The following is a 25,990-nucleotide window of genomic DNA, read 5'->3' as shown; positions in this document are numbered from 1 at the left end:
AGTTCTAGTCCCCGCTGCTCCTCTTCCAATCCAGCTCTCTGCTGTGGCCTGGGAAAGCAGTAGGAGATGGCTCAAGTCCTTGGGCCCCTGCACCCGCATGGGACACTGGGAAGAAGCACCTGGCTCCTGGCTTTGGATCGGCACAGCTCCAGCCATTGCAGCTTTTTGGGGAGTGAACCAACAGAAGGAAGACCCTTCTCTCTGTCTCCCCCTCTTACTAACTTTACCTCTCAAATAAATAAATAAAATCTTTAAAAAAAAAAAGAGATAAGTGAGCCAAAGGGAGTACAGAAGTAGTCAATGATATTGACCAAGTCCCAGTTCTGCCCAGGAAATACAATAGATGTGAAATGTATGCATCAGTGAAAGTTCTCAATCGTCTTAATAAAGCAAAACAGCTCAGTGCAAATAAAGTTTACGACAAAAGTATTTACTGGACTCTAGCTGATTAATTTTAGTTGTTTTCTTATGCATTTGTGGAATTCAGTCTGTTTTCAATTGTCCAAATTTATACAAGTTTAAATATTAACAGCAAAGAAGCACTGCTAATGTTAAAGAAATCTGTCATTCTCTTCCATTATAAAAAATAAAAGGTGCTACATAATTATCAGAATATCAAAATAATTATTTTGCCCTAATTTTTTCACTTTCTATATGATCTGAAAATAGTTTAGGACAATAACAATCATTCAAAGAAAATTATACTTTGTTCCCTTTCATCTTTTTTTGGTTAATTTTATTGGATTAATAAACACATGCTGATTTTATTAGATTAATTTATGGTATTAGATTCTAAGATTTACCACAGGAAAAAAAAACACTCTTAGCCAAGATGATAATTACATATTTAATACATCTTGCTTTTAACAGCAATTTTCAAACACATCATAGACCTTATAACTTATTAAAGATTTTATAATGCTTACAAAGTTTATTCTAAAAATATACCTTATTTGTTCTAAATGAATAACATTATCTAGAATATAGAATAATAAATTATAGTAGCATGTTTACCACCACTATAGTTAAGTTTGTGTACACATACTCAATATGAAATCCTCTTAGGATTTTCATACCATCAGCCTGAAATAATAAAAGCAGATTAAAGTTTGGCATGTGAGATCTCAGTCTGATAGCAATCGCTTTAAAACCAAAAACTTGAAGTATCTAGTCAACATTCAAGGAAAGCATGGGTACATGCACATCCATACAGACATACAAATTCTCTCATTCTAACACACATTGAGGCCCACGCTGTGTGCACAAGTGCACACACACACACACACATCAGAGTACTCAAGAGATTCTGCCCTTGTGTATCAGACAGTGTCATCAATTACAAAACTAAAAATTGGGAGAAAAAGCTAGCAAAGAATATGTCTAAACCATACTTAAAATGGTCTAGTTGTTGCAAAGATGTGCCCAAAATGGTTACCAAGATCTTTAACATGCACTGAATGCCATCTTAAACATTCATTCTTAAACAGACTTGAACTAGTCACTAATGGACTTGTGAATACATAAGAAATCATGTACCCATTCATTCCCCAGACTGCATATAGTAAGGCTGCAAATCCAGGCAAGCCACTGACAGAGCCCAGCTAAAGTGGTTTGTTTATAGAACCTAACAGATTATAAAATCCCACAGAATTAGAAACTTCATTTGATCTGTTTGAAGTTTCTTATTATACTCCATGTGCAAAAGTAGTGAGATTCTGTATTGCAAGGGACAGCTACAATCACTGTGTACTTTGTTGTACTATAGAAAGTCACTGTGTATTTCCAAAACACATATTTATTCTAGTTAAATTCTCTAATGGTGTCTATGTTTAATTATATATGCTCTTCCAAATTTAGTCTCAAAACCATTTAATATGCTGATAACCTCTCCTACTCACCACATAGAACTGCAGTAAAATCTGTTTAAACAGAAAATTAGTCTTCAGGCTCTCTCTAGCAATGCAGATTTGAAAACATTTGGTGGAAGTTCATCTTCATCTGGTATTAAAATACTCAAAAACTGTCTGAAACAACATTAAAATGAAAACTAACCACACGGTAGGGCACTTATAAGTCAGACTGCTGTGATTAGGAGAAGGAAAAGGCACAACAGTAAGTGAAAACGAAAATACCAGCTTCCCGTTTGTTCTTCTTGGTAAGTTGGTTTTTTTGTTGTTGTTGTTGTTTGGCTTTCTTCTTATTTTATTTCATTAAGTTTATAAACTGTTCAAAGTACTGTTATACTATGCATGACAGTAAGACAATATTTTGGCACATCAACATTGTGATACAATGTATGGCATGTTTAAAAAATTAATTTAAAAATTTTATCCATTAATCAACTTTTTAATGTAGTGCACATATATCTTACAGTTATTTAGGTCAAATACATAAAGGTTTATAACTGATTTACAGATGAAGCAATCACAGATTGCAATAATAATATATGTGTGTATATATACATACATACACCAATCAAAGGAAAAACTGCATCCTGGCAATTTCACAGTCCGAAGTTTTGGTGGTATATCTATCATTTACATGCCCTTTTCATCTTGTTTTTCTGTAGAAAAGATATATTTTGCCTTCTTCATTCCTGATGAGATTTTTCTGCAATAACTTTACATTCATACTGCAAAAAATTAAAAGGTAAAAAGGTTAATCTACAGATTAAGATTCCTTTCAAGTAGCAATTTCCAGATAAACTACAAAGCTTTACCATGAATACTTCATTAATATTTGCCCATTTTATTTCTCATAGAACTTGTGAATTACACCATTACCAAGATTAAATGACAAATGTGATAGGAAAAAAGCTAATTCACATTCTAGAAGTGAAAGGGCCATGGCCAAAAAAGCAAGAGAAAGATGAGGTTTCTGCCTTACAAGCAAATGACAGCAGCATATGATTTAGATCAATCCCATAATATGAAAGAAAACAAAGTAAGTCTCTGTGAGTGCTCAGTAAAGCAAATCAACAAAGGATAGATCACAATCTTAAGGACAGGGCTTGGTGGTCACTTCATGATTTTAAGGAAAAAAATCTATTATATTAGCAAAAGCTTCCAGTCAAAACAGTAATTTTCAAGCATAGCCATTAAAATGTATATTCACAATTCAAAATAAAGGAAACCAGGGCAGTCAGGATAACTGATTGGGTAGCTACATTATCAAAAAGCAACAAAGAAAACTACTCAGTTCTCCTAGCTGGCTAAAACTCCAAGTGGCAGCAGTTATTCATGAAACTACTGTGATGTCTGATCTTGCCACCCACAACTGGGGTTATCAACAATGTACTTCTCCTCAATAACTAAACTTACCAAACATTTCTATTTATGAGAGACAGTCAGAATTTGCACCTGTGGGACCATGGTTATTGGTAGTGCTTCATTTTACTTACCTTTAAAACTCTTCATTTTGATAGACTGGAAACTTATAGATCAATATACATCTATATCTGTATATCTCCACCCTCATATAGTTAATAAATCATGCAGCTCTATCCCCCACACTTTTTGGCTTTTCCCTCCAGCAACTCCTCAGTTTTTAATACACTTGTAATTAAATTCTTCCCAAAGATTTACTTTAATGGAAGTGCAAAAGAGAAATCAAAGGATATTGTCCTTACATATCCTGAAAGGAGAGCTGCCATTTAAAGAAAACTTGTCTCATATCTCATACAGAAAAGTGATTAAATAAACATCAGCTTACCATTGCCAGTTGTCGACCAATGTTTCCCATTGTTATGCCTCCAGCAAAAAATATACACGGTAGCCATGAACGAACATAGAGAAAATCTGGAGAAGTATATCTAAAATAACAGAAGTATTTTTTAACAACCTACAGAGGAAGAGCACTGACTTAATTACAACGAAAGTAAGTTACTCTATAGATTAAACTGGCTAACCCAATCCCCAATCTCAACTCTGAATGCAGTGACCATTTACTTAGCTAGCAAAAAGGGCCAAAAAAGAATACTTACTGATAAACACCATTATAAACTAGCAGCTGAGTGACCACGGTTGCCAAGAAAGCGATTCCTACTCCAAGGCCAAAACCACTTCTAGATCTATCAAAAGTCCACCACAGTCCAATAGATAGTGCAGCCAGTGTGAGAGACAACTGTATGTTGTTATCAAAATCCACTTTCTGAAATCAGTGTTAAAGAAATGTCTTACAACGTATAGCCAAATAATACCACTTGCTAATTTTCCAAAATGAGATGCCACTGATGTGATGAAAAGGAAATTAATTTCTTATTCTTGGGAACATTCAGTTTTTAAATATAATATGTAGGAAAACCAAGTGGGATTAAAACCATCTCTGGCATTCACTAAAGACCAGATATACAAAGAACATTAATTTACAGATAGTACTGACCCCCCAAAAAATACATCTATACAGAAATATAAGGTCAGGTCCATTAATTATGAAATTCTTTCTTTGCTAAAATTGTAAATGCAAGCCTCAGAACACAAGTATGGCTAAAGGAATACTCTTTTGTGAAAAAAGGAAGCCAATATTACTTCTCAAACAGGTTTAGAATTACCTCAGAAACATACAAGAACTTGAAAACAGAAGAGTTGACAGCTATTTAACAGGGCACCGCATTCTCTGTATGATTTACTGACAGACACATTTTATAATAATGCAGTTCAGAAACAAGAGTACCAAGGACACAGTATCCCTTTCTATTATGTCAACTGTTCTAGTTTTAATTTGTTGAGGATAAAGCCTTGAAGTGAACATTATCTTGCAACCTGCCAAGCTATTTTGGTGCCTGAGACTTTCTGGTTCAGGACAGTTTGCTCAAATGATATTTTATTTCCTTCACCTACTTAAACATCTACTCACAAATGTACAGCCCTTTCCTACTCCAAAAAAAAAAATCTCTAGGCAAAATGAAGCTTTACAAATTCAATTTTCTCATTTCTTTGCTAGAGGATTACACTAAAGGAATTAATTTCTAGTGTCATTAAAAGCGCATTATCCATGTCCCAAAGGCCAAATCTTGGCTCTCTAACCAGCTCTCAGGGAGGGGGGTGACTATATATCTTGCCAGTTTAACCAGCCATGCTACAACTACAGTGAAGTCAAAAAAATGCATACAAGGGGTCTTCAAAGAGTGTATTACGAAAAAAAAAAGCTGTGCATGTATTTAAAAATAATTTTAGCCAAAACTTATCTTTTAAATGCATTTTTCCACAAACTTCTTGAAATTCCCTCATACAAAGCCATTTCCCATTTCCTTTATCATCTCAATGTTTATCCCTACCCCTACCAAACAGGACCCTACACATTCAGCTTGCTTACTTCTTAGCATCTGAGGGTTTGGGGCCACTCCTTTGAGGTCATTCCTTAGTTAAGCATGTCTTATGGAGAAATCCACAGTTCATATGAGTATGCTTTCTGGATAAGTTTTTCTTATTTTTAAGCTATCATTATAAGAGCACTTAAACTCTGAAGACAAAGTTTTGAGCTCTGATTTCTTTACACAATAAACATTTACGCAAAGAGTAGAATTTAGTAACTGAGTCCCATCTTTGCCAACTAAATTAACTTCAGTAAGAGTTAAAGCAAAACAAGGAGGCTTCCAGGGTAAACATGCAAAACACATCATACTTGAAAGTAGTATAGGCTGTGCATGCCTAATCTGAAAATCCAAAATCTGAAACATTTTAAGAATAGACATGACATCACACGTGGAAATTTCCACACCTGACCTCATGTGACAGGTCAAAATCAAAATGCAGGTGCACTAAAAACATAAAGTCACCTCTAAACTATATGCACAAGGTATATATGAAACATAAGTGTATTTCTGATTAGATTTGAGTCCCATTCCCAAGATACCTCGTTATATTATATACATGAAAATCTTTTAAAATATGAAAAAGTTCAAAATCTAAGTATTTCTAGTCCCAAGCACTTTGCATAAGGGAGACTCATCCTGTACCATGTGATTTTCTAAAGCATAAGTAATATTAAAAGTGTATGCCATAAATGTGAAAATGGCTTGGAGTTTGCTTAAAGAACAGGAGGGACAGCTAACATCACTATATTTTACTATTTCACTGAGAAAGAGAAGAAAAAACAAAACAAAGAAATTAAATTTTAGATACAAGCTTTTTATAATTCCAGTAAAGGCCTTTTAAATTTCTCTACTGAAAAACAGAAATCACAGCTGAAATGTCTGAGACAGAAAGATCTAACCCAGCAGAAAGACAGCAAAGCGCACACCCAAGGGGCTCCCAGTCTGAGCCTGGAGTGTGTGCTCGGACAGCCATAGCCTGGCCTGGTAGTGGGACGGGCTTAGCTGCTCACGTCACCTCTCCAGTTCCTATTTGTCTTATTCTCTTCATAAAGATGACGTGGAATCAAGTGATTTCTACGTTCTCTTCTAGATAGTCTATGATTTTATCTCTTTAAACTGTCCAAATCACTTGATTTGTTTATAAAACCCTAAATCTCTTGGGCCGGCACCGTGGCTCAATAGGCTAATCCTCCACCTTGCGGCGCCGGCACACCGGGTTCTAGTCCTGGTTGGGGCGCCGGATTCTGTCCCGGTTGCCCCTCTTCCAGGCCAGCTCTCTGCTATGGCCAGGGAGTGCAGTGGAGGATGGCCCAGGTGCTTGGGCCCTGCACCCCATGGGAGACCAGGAAAAGCACCTGGATCCTGGCTCCTGCCATCGGATCAGCGCGGTGCGCCGGCTGCAGCGGCGGCCATTGGAGGGTGAACCAACGGCAAAAGGAAGACCTTTCTCTCTCTGTCTCTCTATCTCACTGTCCACTCTGCCTGTCAAAAATAAAAAAAAAATAAAAAAATAAAAAAAATAAAATAAATAAAAAAACCCTAAATCTCAGAAAGTTCACCAAAGTAACCAGATTGGAAAATTCCGGAATACAAAAAGAAATACAACACCAAAATAACAACAGCCGCTGAGGGACCGCCAAATGCATAGACTGCAAAAGCCAGCACAACTGGACACAGGAAGGTGGATCGTTGGGACCCTAGCTCTTTCCATGGTTTCTGTTCCTAAGTGTTTGACACACCAAAATACTCTGGTGAAAGACACAGGAATCTATCTGTCACATGACCCGCCCTCTCTCCAGCTAACTCTGCCAGCCCTGAGCTCAGTGTAGTCACAATAGCAAAACTTTGACAAGCTGAGTAATACTTCCTGCTCTTTCCTGGGTCCAACGTTCCCACCGCCTTCACTGTGTGAATCACATCTTGCTGAGAAAAGATGACAACTAGCATTTCCCAGGTCCTCTTCCACAAAGGAGAGTCGGAGGGGGGAGGCAGAAGATGGGGAAGAGAATGTAGTGAGAATGGCAGGACAAAAACCTCATAAAGATAGAAAAAACAAACAACCGGGAATAAAAGGTAGAATGGACAGAATGAAGAATGGAGATAGAGGCTACTTTACCCCTCTGGATATGACACTAAAAATTCTCAGTCACAAAATATCAGTATTCTCAAACAACAAAACTTTAATAGGCACTGTAGTAAAAGGTTATTTTTGGTCACCATCTAAGGTGGATATTTCCACCTATGTCACCTTTAAGAATGTTTATGTGGTTTATTGGTATTGATTGAAATTAATAAATGACGGTCTGCCTTAAAACAAATAGCCTCTTCAAGCTAAGAAAAGTAACAAATAAAATGACAGCATCTGAAGCTACCACATGTCCTCAATGGCAAGTCTTAAATGAAGAAAGAAAAAGAGAAAAAACACTTTGAAAATGTTCCTTTACCTGTCATATAATTACCAAAAACTATATGAAAGTAATAAAGCAACTTAAGAAAAACATGGCCATTTTTTAAATGTGCAAAGTTTCTCAGAAATACTGGAAAGCAAAGATTTAAACGCAAAGCTGGGCCTCACACTAATTGCACAGCTGCTACCTTGGTGTTGCCACAATATGGTTAGAATGCTTCCTATGACTAAGTGGGCATATCACAATTTGACAACAGTGAAGTTGCAAGGGGCTGTTTAACCTTTGGTTTGTCGGAAGCTGCTTTTATTACGCATTTCATTACAGCATAAAGGATACAGCACTGGCATGATTTATACCAACAAAGACAGCTACACATCGCATTACACTGGACCACTCTCTTTTAAATTTATGTGGTTCTCCTAGGTGCCTGTCAATGCAGGGGTATAATAACCCAATCACAGCTGTGGAAAAAAGAGAAAAAAATTAAGTCATCTCCAATGTTGTACTAGCAACACTTAAGCTATAAGATTCATTACAATTACTATGAGCATCTTAAAGAGTCTTAAAAACTAAACAAACAAACAAACAAAAAACCTCAGGTTACTTAACATCAATCACTGATAAAACTTACCTCCCAAAAGGAAAAAAAAGGAGGATAACACCATTAAAGAAAATATTATAAATGACTACTACAGTGTTCTAAATTATAATAGGCAAAACACTCTTTATGTAGTGTGATTCACAATTTAACAGATTGGACAAAATGACTCATGCTACTTTTCTACTACTAATACATAGCCTTGAAAAGCATCAAACCAGTTAGCAGTTAAGCAATGTTCTCTCTAAGCTATATAACTGTGAAGTATGCTATTTAATGCCACAAATCCAATGAGAAGCTAGGAGCATAAACACGGACAAAGAGCTCATCAAATACACAAGGTTCCAAAGGCTCTGGCCATCCAGAGCCTCTCCCTCTTCTCCTGCAAGTCTTCTGCATCTCCCACCTTTTCCTTTCCACCCTGGCCCTCTAACAAGGCTATAGGGCATATTGTCAAAGCAGGAAATCTCACCACAGAAATATACATACAAAACTCATTCTGCACATAGGAAAAATGGAGAAAACCTGATCTACAAGAATTACAAATTTTCAGTTAAAATATAAGTTCACTGTTAAAAGATAAGAAGGAATCATCTTAATGCATCTCTTAGTTTTTGAAAGGACATCTTAAGTGCTAACTGTTGTGATTAATTATATACACAGTAACTGTACACAAAATATCTGTATTTGAGATTCAAAATACTTTCACCCAATTCCTAATTTAAATGCTTACTAAACCTCAATGTTTTATTCATTTAAAGGGAGAGGATTTTAAAAGCTTAGTCATGAAAAAAGACTAATCATTACATACTGTTTATATATATATATCAAATTATCATACTACATTCCATGAATATGCACAAATATTATGTGTCAATTTAGAGAAAAAATGATTTAATGAACCAAAACATTCTTCTACAAGGTATAAAGAAAATGTACTTCCATAGATTAAATTGAACAGGAACTAGGTAGGCAGCTTTGATTTGCTAATCTTCCTAAAAACAAAATGATTATGCCTGCCATTCTGGTAATAAAGACACAACTGTCACACAAGTTAAAAGCATGTTTAAAATGTCCAATATCACCTATGATGTACCATGAAGTTATTTCACTAAATCTAAGTGCCTGAGGGTCAGAAGCCCCTCCCCAGTTGGTATTGGCTAGCAATGTCTCATAAAGGATGCAGTCTTCAAAGAAAAAAGGAAAACAATTAATATGAAAGAAATCACCAATGCAGCAGCATTCATAAGAAGCTGCATGCCCACCCTTCCATCTGGAGACAAAACACTGTAATAACATATGCATTTCTGAGCCCACAATTGTTTCTGAGTTAGGCATTTGCTGAGGATAGAAGGCTCACAGACCATTGAGAGAGTAACAACAAACAAATCTCAGCAATGCAGCGCTCCAGCAAATACTAGCAAATTTAAAAATTTCACATTACACTCCTGCTTAAAAGACTGTACTCTAAAATCCTGTGAGGTTAGCTGACAACATTTCCAAATTTCTACACAATTAAAATGGCAACAAGCATGCCTAACAGTTGAAATGTATCTAAATGAAGATTACCTCTTTTTTTCTCAAGGGGTCACAAAACTAACAGCTCATCTGTCATTCTTTCTACCACCCCTCCACCCCACCCCACCCCACTCTAGATTCTCCCTCTGCCTGTTGCTGAGTAAAATCAACCTGGAGCAAGCATTCCAAGTCAATTTCCCTCAGCAGCTGATGCCATAGGTAAAGAATTATCACATAGAGAACACTGACATGTGTGTGCAAGGATATAAATAAGTAAAACTGACTATATTTTTATGCGTGTGATGTCAGACTTTGCAAGTGAGAGACAACTGAGGAGAGAAAGCAAAAACACAAAAAGGAATTTAAACTGCCACGCTGCCAACCTTGGGATTTGCCAATAAAAATCAAATCCATTGAGTATGCATGGTTCTCGGCTGCTCACTGAGAGGGAGAATTCCAGGAAGCTTGTCACTTCCCATTAAATGTCTTCTTTCTTCCCTTTAAATAAAGGCATGGCAGAGTCTGATAGCAATATATACAGCAGTGTGAAGTCCCACTGTCGGAGGGCTCAGCAGAATGTGTCTGGGCTTCTTTCCCTCTTCCTGCACATCCTTTTTTTTTTTTTTTTTTAAACAACAGAGACTGTTAAAAGCACGCCCGTGTAAATTCATATGCAAACACAGTCCTGCTTAAACAGATGGTTCTGCAATACAACAATCACGTTTCCTGTGCTATCTTTAAATTCTTTCCCAGTGCCTAGTTAGAATCTATGAAGACTAAAGACAAAAGAAGTTTGCAAAACAGCAGGAGTGAGGCATCACTTTCTCAGGGTAGTGGACTTGGTGCAAAAAGGCACTAAAAGGGATGCAGTTACATTAGACATTGTGCAAAAAGGGGGCTGAGAATACAAAACCACTCAAGGAGACTGAGTTTCACAGACAATGACAACAGCTAAGGTAATGTTTTCATTTAATAAATATTTCCTCCTCCCTCCCCCCACAATGGCCCCCCACAATTTATCTGGTTCTTGGTACTTGCTGAGGATTTAAAGAGGAAAAAAAGGGTATGACTTGACTCCTGTGGCAAAAGTGACCAAATGCAATCTTCTCCTTACATGTGTGGAGGGCAGAGGGGCTGCTGTGCGGTCGGGACAGCTTCACAGAACACGTGACCCTCCAGGCCGGAGTGCTCTGCAGGTGAATGACGCAGAATGGCCTTCTCATCAAAGGGGGTCATTTGAGGAAAAGCAGGGAGGACTCAAGACAGCCAGGATTACCAGGCAATGTCAAGGTTTGGACATGAAAGGAGCTACAGGGTCCAGAAAGGAAGATAAAAGTAGGCAAGCTCCTTATCATAAAGACTTTTCCCAAGAAGGAAGGAGGTAGATTGAGGGAGGGAGATTTGGTGGGAGGGAAATATTATCTTCTTAGAATTGTACCTATGAAATACGTGAAATCTGTTCTCTTTATAGTAATATAGTTTAAAAAAAAAGAAATTAAAATAACTGGAAATGGAAAAAAAAACTTTTCCCTGAACACAATGAGGAATCAGGAAAATCATGCCATCACAGTTGTACTGGAATCAGAGAGACAATCACTCTTCCAGCCTTGAGTGCACAGCACTATGTAGTGGGTGTGAGGGTGGGGGCAAAAACAGAGGCAGAAAGACTGAAAACTCCAAGCACAGTGGTTGAAGGCCTGGGCCAGAGGCACGACAAATAAAAAACTTGGAAGCTGGATGTGGAAGGCTAGAGAAAGGGAAAGTCTCACAGGACTCTCCAGGAATGGGATAATAGACTACTTGGCCACACAGCAAAGCTGTTTCTCCCTTTTTAAAATGAGGTATTACTGTCACAGGCCTGACAACGTGGCGATTTGCGACTTTCCAGACTACTGCTCCACTTAATTTGCCACACAATGACAGTTGCCTTTTCCCCTACTACTGATTTTTCAGAAAGAGTCCTTTCAAGGCCCTCAATAACGCTCAAGAGGTTTCTAATTCCAGCTCTAGTGTTCTGCGCACATAAAGAAACCAATCAACTTGCAACATCAGCATTCTTAAACAAAAAATAAGGAACTAAGAAGAAGAATGAGACCAAAAGAAGTTTATCAGAGTTCTCTCTTGTCACTCCAGAAGCACCACTAGCAAATTTTCAAGGGCTACACTATAAGGAAAGGTGGCAAGAAACCAGGGCCCTTCCATTGATAGGCACAAAGCGGTGATTCTGGGGGCCCTTGCAAAGGCATCTGCTCAGTCTATGAAAGTTTGCTGGACAGGATATAAAAGAATCTAGGGCATTTGGCCTAGCAGTGCAGATACCAGTTGGGATGCCCACATCACACATTGGAGTGTTTAGGTTCAACTGCTCCCTCTACCTCCAATTCCAGCTTCCCACTAATACACACTGTAGGAGGCAGCAGGTGATGGTTCAAGTAATTGGGTCCCTGATACCTACAAGGGAGACCTGGATAGGGCTTCTGGGCCCAGCTTCGGCAAGGCCTAGCTCCAGTCATTGGGGGCATTTGGTGAGTGAGCCAAACGGGATCCAAGTCTCTCTCTCTCTCCCTTAAATAAATATTTTAAAGGAATAGAGGATGATTATCCATTTTTCTGACTTAAGATAGTAAGAACCTAGAGTTGTTTTTTATTTTTTCAGATTTTATTTACTGGGGTCAGCGCTGTGGCACAACAGGTTAAAGCCCTGGTACCCTATATTGAAGCCAGTTTGATTCCATCTGCTCTGCTTTTGATCCAGCTCCCTGCTGATGTGCCTGGGAAAGCATCTGAGGATGGCTTGAGTCCTTGGGCCCTTGCACCCACGTGGGAGACCTGGAAGAAACTCCTGGTTCCTGGCTTTGGATCAGCTCAGCTCCAGCCATTGTGGCCATTTGGGGAGTGAAGCAGTGGATGGAAGACTTCTCTGTCTCTATCTCTCTCTGTAACTCTTTCAGATGGGTAGAATAAATCTTTAAAAAACAATTATTTATTTGATACAAACCAGCTCCCACACAGGATGCTAGTGTCACAGGCAGCAGCTCAGCTTACGATGCCACAGTGCCAGCCCCAAGAACCTGGAGTTTTGAAAATGCATAACACACACACATACAAAGACATATACTACGTACACACACAACTCACACATACTGTGCTTCTAATGTCACTTATTTCTTTCTTCTCCATATTTTCCCTAAAATGGCAATGGTGGGGACTGAGATTATGCAAGAATCCATTTTCCACACTTGTCATTGTCCCCAAATCTCAGGTCTTCAGTCTCATCTACTGAACTGACCCAACAAAATCAGTAGCAAAGTTAAATGAAATCTAGATTTTCTAATGCCTCTCTATTTTCTTTTGTCCAGGCACCTTAGGGAACACACCACTTTCAGAAGATACTCTCAAAAGTGTAAATGCAAATTCCCCAAATGAAAAAGCATGAAGTTAAACTTTTAAGTGTGACAGCCTTGGTGACTGGCAAAAAGAAGGAAAGTAAGGAACAGGTGACTTAACTGTAGTATTAACCTTTGGAATTTTCCTTCCTAAATGTGAGTTGTGACAAAAGTGCCCACATCACAGGGACTGTAGGTCCAGCCAGTAGATGCAGCCCTGGTCTTCTCTCTAAGGAGGTACACATGACCTCAGCCAAGTGTCTTAGGCACTGGCACTGTGGTGCAGTGGATTGGGCTGTGGTCTGCAGCACCTGTATCCTGTGTGGGTGCTGGTTTGAGTCCTGGCTGCTCACTTCAGATCCAGCTTCCTTCTGGTACACCTGGGAGGGCAATGGAGGATGGCTCAGGTCCTTGGGTCCCTGCACCCACATGGCAGACCTGGGTAGGGGTGGGGTCCTGGCTCCTGTCTTCAACCTGGCCCAGCCCCCATCATTGTGGCCTTTTGGGGAATGAGCCAGCTGATGGAGAATCTCTCTGTCTCTCCTTCTCTCTCTCTTTGTGGCTCTGCCTTTCAAATAAAGAAACAAATAAATCTAAAAAAAGAAAAGAAAGAAGGAAAAGAGGTGTCTTGAGTAGTGGGAGTGTGGGTAGCTCCCTCTTTTCCCTTCTCCAGCCTGTGACACTTGAGTCGTCCCCAGCATCTGCTGGCTCTGGGTCCCTCAGCTCACTGATTTCTTCTCTTCACCTCAGTGTCCTTATTACCCCCTTCCCAAAGTGAAGGAATGCCAACCATCTCTCTCCCATAGTTGCCTACACAGCCCTGAGGCTAAGAGATGTACCTTAACAGCTTTAAAACAAGAGTTTCCCTACCCTGACCTTCCCTTCATCTATTCTGAAAAGACATGTTTTTCTAAGACCCAGAAAGCTTCTGTTGGCAGCCAGAGATGACATCATAGGAGGAAATAAAGAACTAGAAAAAGTAGTTGGGATAACTTTATTTTTCTCTTCTGAATTTAAAGAAAGGAAAATATATGAGGACAAGCAGATACAAGACAAAGTGATAAAATATAGTTTATGCTTTCTTTTCTTTGTTGGTTTGGACTTTTTTTTTTTTTTCTGTTTTCTTGAAGAATAGTAACCTAGGGACTCTAAGAATCATTTATGACTTCTCTTTAATGTGAATATTGTAATAGTGAAACAGCAGTTTGTAAGCCACGCTGAAACCTCACAACAATGCCTTCTCTCCATGCAGCAGGAGTACGTAATTGCCCAGCTAAGGTTTCATGAAGTCTTTCTAAAGATCTCACAACTGAAACCCATCCATGAAGTCACACTTCAACCTCTAGCTGTAAGAGGTAAGCCAAGAAGGACCCACATTATGTTGTAAGGCACTCATATATATTAAGCATGAGACACCAAACATTCAACAAAGCAATTTTTTCCTTCAATCAGAATTATCTTCTACTGCACAATTATGGCTTACTTACTCTTATATAAAGCAGAATTGTTCTATTGATCCCAGTCATTTTAAAAAAGCTAAAGAACTACCAATTATGGAAGCTTGCCATCAATAAAGTTCCAAATAGTCACAGAAATCTAATTGAATTAACCCTTGAATCAAACTCTACTGGGTTCTGAGCATTCTGGAATGCTCTATTTTATCCATTGAACACTATCATGAAAAAAAAAAAAAGACCCAAAGTAAATAACAGGATAATAATGATTTTAAGCAGAGTATCTACATTACTATCTCTTTAAAGATTTGTTATTCTAAGGCACACTTAAAAAACATACAAAGTACAAAAGCCTATACAAAAATCTAAAAAACATAACATGAGGCTTTAAACTTGAATAAAAATTATTCCACTTTCAAGTTTTTATCTAATTCAAAACCACAACAAATACAAAAAACCTGTAAAACCAAACAATGATGATCATTATCAAAATAACTCCAAGTAAGACGTTTATGAGATGTGTTGAAGAATTAAACTAATGGGCTAAATGCTTTATCCCTAATGATATAACATTAGCTAGAAACCAGACACAAAAGAGGACAACCTTTATGATTCCACTTATATGATATTCTAGAACAGACAAAAATAATCTATGGCAAGAAAAGGCAGATTAGTGGCAGCCTCCAGCAGGAGTGGGAAAAGAACTATAGGAGGACATAAAGGAATTTGGGGGATGATGGAAATGTTCTGTCTGGATTGCAGTAGTGCTTAGGTGATGGTATGCATCTGTCTAATCATATTAACTCGTTCACTTAAAATAGGTCCATTTTAATTATTTAAATTAAATTATTTCTCAATAAAGCTGATCTTTTAAAAAGTTTACTTCTCAGACAACATCCACATTCATTGACCCTATTTTCTTTCTAATCACTACAGAAACATCCTGCACATACCTGAGGCTGTGCCACAGCATGGTGGTACCCACCATGCAGAAGAAAAGATGCTTGCAATCACGTCAGGTGGAAAGAGCGTCACATTTCTCTGAATCTGCAGTAAGTTTAATACTAATGCCAGAAATACTCCAATAAAAAACAGCACTACTCCTCGAATCATCAAGTTCACACTCTGGCTAGTGACAGATGAGATATATGGGCCACACTTTTTGGGCCCTGGTGATTCTGTCTCTCCTTCTGCCATGGTTTCATAAGTTCAGTAAGCCGTTAGGAGAACAAAAAAGGCTTCTCAAGTGAGCAGCTCAACTGTGACTCAATGCAGACAGAGGTTTGAACAGCATTACATTTCGTCCTCAAGTAGGACCTACCAGAAATCCTGCAAGGAGGAGGAAAAAAGAAATCAGTGAGTGTCTAATACATGATTGCATAATTTTTTTTGATTTCAGAAACAGTTGACTTAAAAGGACAATAATGACATGACAATCTTATATAACTTATTTAAATTATTTACTGAGTAAGGAAAGGTTTACAAAGTAGCATTATATACATGATGTAATGAAAATAAAGTGCTACAACTACATTTACTTACAGAATAATGACCACAGAACAAGTAATCTGAGACTCTTCCACTAGAATCTGAAAGATGAAAAATCAGGTCTCTACTTTTACCTAAATCTTGAAGCCTATCAGTTTCAACAGAATGTTTTATACTTTGCAGAAACTCAATAGAGTCTGGCTGAAAATGTTGAGCTTTTCACATTAAAATGTGACTTGTGAGGCAGGCAGTTAGCACAGCAGTTAAGACAATGCTTGAAATGCCCACATCACCTATCAGAGTGCCTAGGTTCAAATCCCCAGCTCCACTACCAATCCAGCTTCCTATGATGCACACCCTGGGAAACAGCAGAATATGGCTCAAGTTCTTGGGTCCCTATCAGCCACTTGAGAGACCTGGATTTATTTATTTATTTATTTGAAAGACAGAGTTAGAGAGAGAGGTAGAGACACAGAGAGAGGTCTTCCATCTGCTGGTTCACTCCCCAACTGGCCACATTGGCCAGAGCTGCACTGATCCAAAGCCAGGAGCCAGGAGCCTCCTCTGAGTCTTCCATGTGGGTGCAGGGGCCCAAGGACTTGGGCCATCTTCCACTGCTTTTCAGGCCATAGCAGAGAGATGGATTGGAAGAGGAGTGGCTGGGTCTCGAACCAGCACCCATATGGTATGCCAGCGCTTCAAGCTGGGGCTTTAACCTGATACGCCACAGTGCTGGCCCCAAGAGAAACCTGGATTTAGGGCTCCTTGCTCCTTGCTTCACCTTGGCTTAGTCCTGGTTGTTGTCTTGGCATTTGGGGAATGAATCAGCGTGTGGAAGATTTCTCTCTCTCTGCCTTTCAAACAGAATGAAAATGGATGGATAGATAGACAGATAGATAGTTTTACTCCTACAGAACAGAACGGCCTGCTTCAAAGTTTAATGCTACTATTCCTAAATTTCTGTGCAAAAGCATTCTATAATAACCAATCCACCACACACTCACCTACAGACACAAAGCCAGACCTCACCTGCTCTGCTCAGGGCCACAGCTGTGTCCAGCCCCTGCCTCAACCCAGTATGCCCTTGTTGCCATCACAGGAGCGACTGTGTGAAAGCCAGGGAAGGAGGAAGAAGAGGAAAGGTAGCTATGAAAATGAAGCACCACCCAATGGCTAGATTGTAAGTAGTTTAATCCATATGGCCCCTGACCCCTAAAACTCAGAATTTGCTACTAATGTCAGTCTTGGTATTCATTCACTCTTCTACCAAAGTGATCTTTCCTTCAAGTATGTTTAAAATAAACAGCACTGGAATTTTACTGTGTGCTGTTCTAAGCACCTGACATTTGATAAGCAACTCATTTAACGCTCACAATAACATCCATTTCACAGGTAAGGCACACCACTAGGAAGAAGCCCAGCTAAGATTCAGATGCATGCAGTCTGCTGGCAAAGTCATTGTACTTACGGGTGTTGAGTGTCCCAAGCTGCTGCATGATCTTCTACATGTTTTTTGTAAATACTAAGGGATTTTTAAATGGAAAAATGCTACACAGGCTACTTTTATAAATTACTTTCATTCTACCCAACAAAAGTAAATCCTTACTCTATAGAGTACCTTCTAATTACATATATAGTTGCTTAATAGATTATAAACTTTTAATGTAGATCTCACTCAGTATTGTATCTCCCACTGTGCCTCTGCACACAGAAAAGCCCCTGCTTAGTCTCCAGCAGGATCTCCACATATTCTTGATTATTTAATTGAATTTGGTGAACTCTTTTTGAATCGAACTACATTGGGTTAATCAAGCTTTTGGGGGTGGTTGGGAAGGCAAACCTAGTGACTAATCAGCATTTAAAAATACATTTCCTTTGAGTTAACAAGCTTCAAACTGTCTTACAAATAAATTTTAGAACAAAACTTTCATACAATCTACGGAGAGTTGGGCTGACATTAGAAATAACCCATATGAAATGAAAATATTTATAAGAACTAGTAGACAAGAGATTTTTTAAAAATAAGTGTCTGTTATAGCCAAAGCTCTGTGCCTAGTACTCAATGGCAGAGTACTGTCCGCAACTTTGTCCTCACAAACCTACTCAGTCTAAATGTAACTCAGCTCTTTGGCTTAACACATTAGATTAAATAGTACATATTATAGTGGATTCATAGAAAAACATGCTAAATGCTAACTGAAAATGCTTGGAAAACATCTCCTGGCCTGGTGGTGCAGACTATTCCTTGCTGTGATATCCAGGCATATTAGCATGTCATGTGTTCTGGCCATTTTCATCAGGATTCAGTAGCTACAGACTTCATCTTCCTCATCATTATCTCATCATCATCACTATTGATAGAGCACTCATTAATTGAAGGCCCACTTCAGGCCAGACATACATAGAAAATAGTAATTCTAGGGGCCGGCGCTGTGGTGCAGCGGGTTAAAGCCCTGGCCTAAAGCACAGGCAAGCATCCCATATGGGTGTTCTAGTCCCAGCTGTTCCTCTTCCGATCCAGCTCTCTGCTATGGTCTGGGAAAGCAGTAGAGGATGGCCCAGGTCCTTGGGCCCCTGCACCCACATGGGAGACCGGCAGAAGTTCTTGGCTCCGGATCGGTGCAGCTCTGGCGTTGCGGCCATCTAGGGAGTGAACCAGTGGATGGAAGACCTCTCTGTCTCTACCTCTTTGTGTAACTATGTCTTTTAAATAAATAAAATAAATCTTAAAATAAAATAAAATAAAAATAGAAAATAGTAACTCTAATCTTCAATGTAATTCCAGAGGTAGTATTTCTATACATAAGGAAACTAAGAGATTTAGCCACTCACTTATGACTGCAGTATGAGAAATGGCATTTTACCTCAAATCTAATTAGTCCATATAAAGGTATCCAGTTAATTAAGACATGGGTAGGCACTGAAAAACCATCTCAACTATAATACATTCTAAAGCTGCTAATACCAACATCTGTAGGGAATTATATAATAGCACAAAGATGACAAAAATAAATATACAAACACCTTGGAGCTTTGTTTAAAAAGTACTAGATAGAGACAGGCATTTGGGATGCCCACATCCCACATCAGAGTACCTGGATTCCATTCTGGATTCCCTCCTGATTCCAGCACCTGGGGAGGTAGCAGATGATGGGTTAAGTACTTCAATCCCTGCCACCCATGTTGGATACCAGAATGAATTCCTTGGTCCCACTTTTGGTATAGCCTAGCTCTGGTTGTTGTGGGCATTTGGCAAGTGAGCCAGCAGATGGAAGATGGATGGACTTTCTCTCTCTCTCTTTCTCTCCTCCCTCCCTTCCTCCCTCTGTGTGTCTGCCTTTCAAATTAAATAAATAAGTACATAAATAAATAAAAATCTTAAATAGAAGTACTACATAAAAGTGTAAAAAGATGTTTTAGGAGCCAGCATTGTAGTGGATAAAGCTGCCGCCGACATCCCGTAAGAGCACCAGGACACTTCCCATCCAGCTCCCTGTTAATGCACGTGGGAAGGCAGTAGAGAATGGTCCAAGTACTCGGGCCCCCGCACCCTCATGGGAGATGGGAAGAAGTTCCTGGCTCCTTTGGATTGGCATAGCTCCAGCCGTTGCAGCCATTGGAGGAGAGAACCAGCAGATGTAAGATCTCGCACTCCCTGTCTCTGCTTCTCTGTAACCCTGCCTTTCAAATAAATAAATCCTTTAAAAAAAGATGTTTTCATGTAAAATTTTAAAAATCAAATAGCTACCTTTGCACTGTAGGGGACCAACAGTTCACTTTTCCCTTGCCTGATTTTCAGCAGACACAACTAACTGCCCGACTCTGATGTCGGGGCAGAAACTAGAGGACGAGTTCCCAATTCTGAGTAACCCAATATACTCCCTTAAATTATGTTTGTAATTTTTTCCAAAGGGGACTTAATGATGAGAGATACTGCATCTGTTATAATTTTTAAGTGCAAAATAACTTCAGCTATAAAAGTCATCCAGTTGTGCTATCTCCCTTCTCACAAGCAGTCCCGAGCATTTGTCAAAGGGTATTGGCATTTTGGGCAGGATGGCTTCTTGTTGTGTGAAACTACTGGAGGCACTGCAAAACATTTAACATCCCTGGCTCCTGCCCATTAAATGCCAGCCTCCCCCATTTGTGATAACCCAAATAGTCACCACCACTTAACTTCCAAATGCCCCCAGGGAGGAACTCCTCCCACTGATTGCTAGACACTTCTTCCCTCATTCTACTTCAAGGCTGCTAGGGACTTTCTAAACTGTTTTCTGACAGTCTAAAAAAACATGCAATCTTTCCTGAGAGTATTTATCTACAGCTTCCTACTTCACCCAAAAATTTCCTTTAAAAATAAAACAACATTTGTTTGATGTTTACTTGAATGACAGCCAAAAGTCTCAAGTCTAATCTTGTGACTACATCATAATACAATGGTATATAATTACTGGAGACAAAAACAAAAGCTGCAAAGCTTTAGGGAAGTGGGAAAGCATCTCTTCCAGGGAGTATTTAAGTTCATGCAAAATGAAAATTAAAAAGCTGTGTACATGTGCTTTTTTTTTTAAAGAGAGTTCCACAATTTATATCAAGTACTCAGAAAAGTGCCCAATCCAAACGAAGAACCAGTGATGTAACATTTCTCTCTCACTTTACCTGGGAGGCCAATGAAATGCAAAGTAATCAAGTGAACTGACAAGATCAGGACTGTACCACTGCACCTTATATGACAAATGTGTATAGTGAATGCCTGGACATGACCAAACTTATCTTCAAAGGAATCGGAGATGCACAAGACTATTCACCTCCCACTATGGGACAAAGAACCTCCTTAAAAAGCAAGTTTAGGAGTGAGTGTTTAGCACAGCTGCTAAGACCCACTTGGGATACCCACATCCCATACTGGAGTACTTGGGTTCAAGTCCCAGCTCTGCTTCCTAATTCCAGATTCCTGCAAATGTGTACCCTGGGAGGGATCAAGTGATGGCTCCAGTAAGTGAGTCCCTGCCGTCCACGTGGATGATCAGGATTGAGTCTGAAATTCCTGGCTTTGCCCTGGCCCTATCCCAGCTGTTATAGGTTCTGGAAATGAACCAGTAGATGGGAGATTTCAATCATTCATTCTCTCTCTCTCTCTCTGCCTTTCAAATAAATTTTTAAAATGTTTAGATTTTCTAAAAAGCGTGTTTATAATATCAGTCACCCGGTGGCAGAGAGGGTTACACTCAAGGGAAAGTTCTAGGGAATAAGTATCTTTTTATTTAAGTTTTTTAAGTGAATTGTGTTTTTTCCGATTATGTGTTGATACTATTTGCTTAAAAACAAATTATAGGAACCAGTGTTGTGGCACAGTAGGTAAAACCACCATCTACAGTGCCGGCACACTGCACACACAAACAGACCTGGTTTGTGTCCAGGTTGCTCCACTTCCAATTCAGCTCCCTGCTAATGACCTGGGAAGAGCATTGGAGGATGGCCCAAATGTCTGGGCCCCTGCCATCCAAGTATCCAGACATGGGTCCAGACAAAGCTCTAGGCTCTGAGATTCAGCCTGGCCCAGCCCTGGCTGTTGTGGCCCTCTGGAGAGTGAACCAGTAGATGGATGATAGGTCTTTCTGTCTCTCCCTCTCTCTTTGTAACTCTGATTTTAAAATAAATTGAGGGGTCAGTGCTGTGGTCAGTGGGTTATATGTTCTGGCCTGAAGTGTCGGCATCCCATATAGGCACCGGTTTGAGGCCCGGCTGCTCCACTTCTGATCCAGCTCTCTGCTATGGCCTGGGAAAGCAGTAGAGGATGGCCCAGGTCCTTGGGCCCCTGCACCTGTGTGGGAGACCCAGAGGAAGCTCCTGGCTCCTGGCTTCAGATCAGTGCAACTCCAGCAGTTGGGGCCAACTGGGGAGTGAACCAGCGCACAGAGGACCTCTCTCTCTCTGCCTCTCCTCTCTCTATGTAACTCTTATTTTCAAATAAATCTTTAAAATAAAATAAAATATAATAAATTGATCTTTTAAAAAGATCAAAGTATACCTGTATGTTTATTTTTTAAAGAGGGTTAATTTTTTATAATTTTTCTTATTATTTCAAAAACAGAGAGAATGAGATAGTGATCTTCCATTCACTGGTTCAATCCCCAAATGACTGTACCTCCTGGGGCTGGACTAGGCACATGCCATGAACCAGGAACTCAATGTGGGTCTTATGTGTGTGGCAGGGACCCAACTACTTGAGTCATCACCTTCTACCTCCCAGGGTCTGCATTAACAGGAAGTTGGAATCAGGAGTGGAGCTGGGACTCAAACTCAGACATTCCAGTGAGGAATGTTGTGTTCTAAGCAGTGTCTTAGGTACTACACTTAAACACACAGCCATATACCTTTAACTATTGCTCTAACAGCAATGATAAATTTGATACTCCCAATTTTAAAAAAATACATGAAAAGTATAGATTATATGACCAGTAACTTGCCAACTAGAAAAGAAGTCTCTGGTATAGATATTGTTTAAGGGCAATTTTTTAATAGATACTCAGCAACAATCCTGATAAACAGGTAGGTGCTTTTAAGCACATTTTACAAAACAAAATAGATCAATTAACTTTTCAGAATCACAAAACTGTGACCAAATAACATCAGGGCTGAGCCCAACCGTTCTGCATGTCCAGAGTTCTTCCCACTTGACCACTTTGCCTCCATTTACAAATACTACATGTCAACCACTGAAGTGCCACACAGAAACAGCTTTCAAAATCATATTGACAAACTACTACTAATACCAAAATGATGTTTTCAAAAATTTACATAGTAGATTACTGCACAGAAAGAAAAATAGTTTACATGATTTGGAGAACTCGATAATAAATCATCAATAACAGGAAAGCACTGTTCCAGGCACACGACCCCTGTCCATGGATTGATATTAAATTTATTTATTTATTTTTTTGACAGGCAGAGTGGACGGTGAGAGAGAGACAGACAGAGAGAAAGGTCTTCCTTTTGCCATTGGTTCACCCTCCAATGGCCGCTGCAGCGGTTGGCGCACCGCGCTGATCCGAAGCCAGGAGCCAGGTACTTATCCTGGTCTCCCATGGGGTGCAGGGCCCAAGCACTTGGGCCATCCTCCACTGCACTCCTGGGCCATAGCAGAGAGCTGGCCTGGAAGAGGGGCAACCGGGACAGAATCTGGCGCCCCAACCGGGACTAGAACCCGGTGTGCCAGCGCCGCTAGGCGGAGGATTAGCCTGTTAAGCCGCGGCGCCGGCCCTGATATTAGTCCTTTTAGATAAATGAAAGAGGGCTGTGATTGTGGACTTTGAGAATGGAAATCAAAGTTTATGCTGACCACTGAAACCGCTCACACACATCCAAAAAATCTCCTAGTAGCCCTGGGAGCAGGCTGGAACCCTAGTTAACAGGTTGTTAACAACTACAACACCCCCTTGACCCAAGCATCAGGATCATTCCCCCTCCAGTGATAAGGAGTCACAGAAGGACGGCTGCTGCTTCAGATTCCTGGCTTTCCAGGTGCTTAGGACAGGCAGACGACTAAATAATAAAGTTAAATTACTACCTCACATCTTTTTCAAGATATGCTCTCTCTCAAAATGACATTCTCAAAAACAAAATAAGCATTAGAAAAACACACTTAAATCAGGGAAACAGTTTACCCCTTCACACATACACACACAAACACACACACATATGAATCATATGCTAGGGACATTATAAACTTGCAGGAAGGAAAAAAAAATGTTTGCCTGGAAGCCATGTCAACTCTTTTCTCTTGACTTTTAAACCCACACACAGAAACCACTAAGCAAGTAGCATTTGAGAACCCATTATGGCTTTTCAATGTCAAACCTTAGTCCTGAAAAAAAGCTAGGCTAAGATTTGGGGAGAATTTTCTGTTGACAGTAAAAGCAAGCTGTCCTTAAATTCCTGAACTGCATTTTATCCTTTCCTCTTTAATCTCTTTCCCAAAGGTACACAATTCACAGCGTGGTCACTTTATAACCAGACACGAACTGAGAACTAGGACAAAACACACTGCGCCAAAAGGCAATACTGAGCACAAAGTCTAGAGAAAAAAATTAAATGAAGGGGGGAGGGGGACGGGAATAGTGCAGGGCAAATTTTATTCCATGCAGCCCCAATAGGTAGGGGCATCCTCTTCCACTTGCACTCCGTGGTCTGCTATCACAGCCAAAAGTTGGACAGCACCAGCTAGCCACAGCGCGGCTGCTTCATTTCTCCTGCACCAGGGCTGGAGCGCGCCTTCCCCTGCATCACCCCTGCTCCACTGCAATACTGACGCCGGCCAGTTTCGGTGCACCCGCGGTCAAGCCTCCCCGTTCCTTCTTAATGCATTTCCTCACCAATTCTACAAAACAGCCAGTGCCTCACAGCATGATTTCCTAGGCCATCTGGCTAGTACCACTCTTTAACAACTTTTTCCAACATTCACCGGGCACGCGTCGTTATCACTTTAGGACCCTTAGACCCCCGCCCCCCGTCACTCCCACGACTTTCCTCCTCCACATCGCCAGTCCCCACCGAGTGACCCTCAAACTCCGGTCACCATCACCAACCGACTTCCAGGCCCTGGCAAGAGGCCCCACTGGCTTTAATCACACACCTACCCCCGAGGTATCCAAACCAACTTGCCAACGGCCTCAGCCCCGTGTCATCTCTCCGGATGGACCTTACGCTTACTAAGTCCCTACCTTGTGTAGCCACAGCCCGCTCTCTAGCCCGAGCTCCGTCTCGCCGGCCACAGGCCACGCGAGTCCTGACAGCGTTATGCTTGACAGCTCGCCGACCTCCCCTCATCAGACCTCCAGGGTCGTCCTTCCCGGCGTCCTCCAGGCTTTTCCCCACTCATTCACTCCCGCGCCGTCCCGGGAGCCTCGGCCTCTCCTAATACCCCTCCCAGACTCCACTGTCCCATTCAGGAACTAGCCGACCTCTCGCCAGGTGAGCGGAGCCCCTCGCCCTGCAGGCCCCATCTATGGTCCTAGCCACCCGCACCTGCCGCCAGTGTTCCCAGGCTGCAAAACCACAAGTAGTTCCTCTTCCGAGGGACCACCCTCTTCCTCGGGCCGCTTCCTCTCTGCACCTCTTCACTCGCGCTCCGCCAAGAGACCCCAACTCACCCCCGCCTCCGCCATCTTCTGGGACCGGCCCCCACCCCCCGCCTCCGCCTCTTCCTCCTCGCCTACAACTCCGCCCAAGCCCCACTGCGCCTGTGCGGCTGATACGCCGCGCGCCGGTGCTCGGGGCAAAAGAGCTTCCGGTTACCGCGGGCACTACCTGGCAGGTTAGCGAATCGGGGCAACGAGGTTTCCGGTCTGCGGGAAATTGGCGTCTGGCGGTGGGCGTGGACTGCCTATGTGATGGGAGGCATCCGGATCAGCTGTTGTTGACTGACCAGGCCTTCGTTGTGACGGTTGCCCAGACCCTGTGGGCGGAGTAAGGGGGATCGTGCACAGACACACGCACACACCCCCGGAGGGGCGTGGCGCTCGGCGTGTTCCTTGTCTCCGAGCGCGGTCGCCGCCGAGGCTGGTGCGCAGGGGCCAAGTTCTTCTTGCTAAGAACGCTGTTATCTGTGCTTGTGCCCAGCTCTCCTCTGGGCCCCTTTGCCTTCCTTACCAAGTGCTAACTTATTTGGGAGAAACGTATGGTTTGCCCTCCATCCCGCAGCATCCTGTGCACTTTTCGCTCCTGATCGTTCGCCAAGGACGGCCAGGTAATGCGGTTTGGAGACCATAGTTCTCTGAAGGACGGTACTTAGAGGTTTACACCCAGGTCGAGAAAACCTTGTA

The 25,990-nt window shown here is 40.9% G+C and overlaps 1 protein-coding gene and 1 long non-coding RNA gene across 15 annotated transcripts in view; one reads left to right on the top strand and one right to left on the bottom strand.

Moving 5' to 3' along the window:
- Positions 1-833: 833 nt before the first annotated feature.
- Positions 834-25,624, bottom strand: INSIG2 (insulin induced gene 2). Of its 10 annotated transcripts, none has more exons than XM_070071014.1 (7): positions 25,319-25,394; positions 17,196-17,271; positions 15,632-16,007; positions 8,059-8,183; positions 3,983-4,149; positions 3,712-3,811; positions 834-2,632 (listed from the first exon to the last, which is right to left on the bottom strand). In XM_070071014.1, exons 3-7 carry the CDS (start codon positions 15,873-15,875, stop codon positions 2,591-2,593), a joined length of 678 nt encoding a protein of 225 aa, XP_069927115.1. In that variant the 5' UTR covers positions 15,876-16,007; positions 17,196-17,271; positions 25,319-25,394; the 3' UTR covers positions 834-2,590. The 10 variants fall into 10 exon arrangements, with proteins under 10 accessions (XP_069927115.1, XP_069927116.1, XP_069927117.1 ...); XM_070071015.1 differs by having other exon boundaries at positions 25,194-25,358; XM_070071016.1 differs by lacking the exon at positions 25,319-25,394 and adding an exon at positions 19,262-19,294.
- The window catches only part of LOC103348741 (uncharacterized), a 68,613-nt gene continuing 68,209 nt past the window's right edge, over positions 25,587-25,990 (top strand). For 4 of the 5 annotated variants that reach the window (XR_011387325.1, XR_011387322.1, XR_011387326.1 and 1 more), the window contains exon 1: positions 25,683-25,914. This is a non-coding gene — a long non-coding RNA (uncharacterized lncRNA). Of the gene's footprint in view, positions 25,915-25,990 lie in introns of all 5 variants that reach the window. The other variant, XR_011387323.1, reaches the window with a different exon arrangement.

This window comes from Oryctolagus cuniculus, chromosome 3 (assembly GCF_964237555.1).
Source record: "Oryctolagus cuniculus chromosome 3, mOryCun1.1, whole genome shotgun sequence".
NCBI classification, from domain to species: Eukaryota; Metazoa; Chordata; class Mammalia; order Lagomorpha; family Leporidae; genus Oryctolagus; species Oryctolagus cuniculus.
Note: the sequence above shows the minus strand (reverse complement) of the source record. Positions and strands in the feature narration are given on the sequence as shown.

Bases quoted from the DNA above. Each gene is read 5' to 3' on its own strand.
- INSIG2 (XM_051848744.2), bottom strand. From the start codon at position 15,875: ATGGCAGAAGGAGAGACAGAATCACCAGGGCCCAAAAAGTGTGGCCCA. The intron at 8,184-15,631 runs GTATGTGCAGGA...TTTTTTCCACAG, and splicing joins ATGCTGTGGCACAGCCTCAG to CTGTGATTGGGTTATTATAC. The intron at 2,633-3,711 runs GTAAGCTGATGT...AATTTTTTGCAG, and splicing joins TTGGTCGACAACTGGCAATG to TATGAATGTAAAGTTATTGC.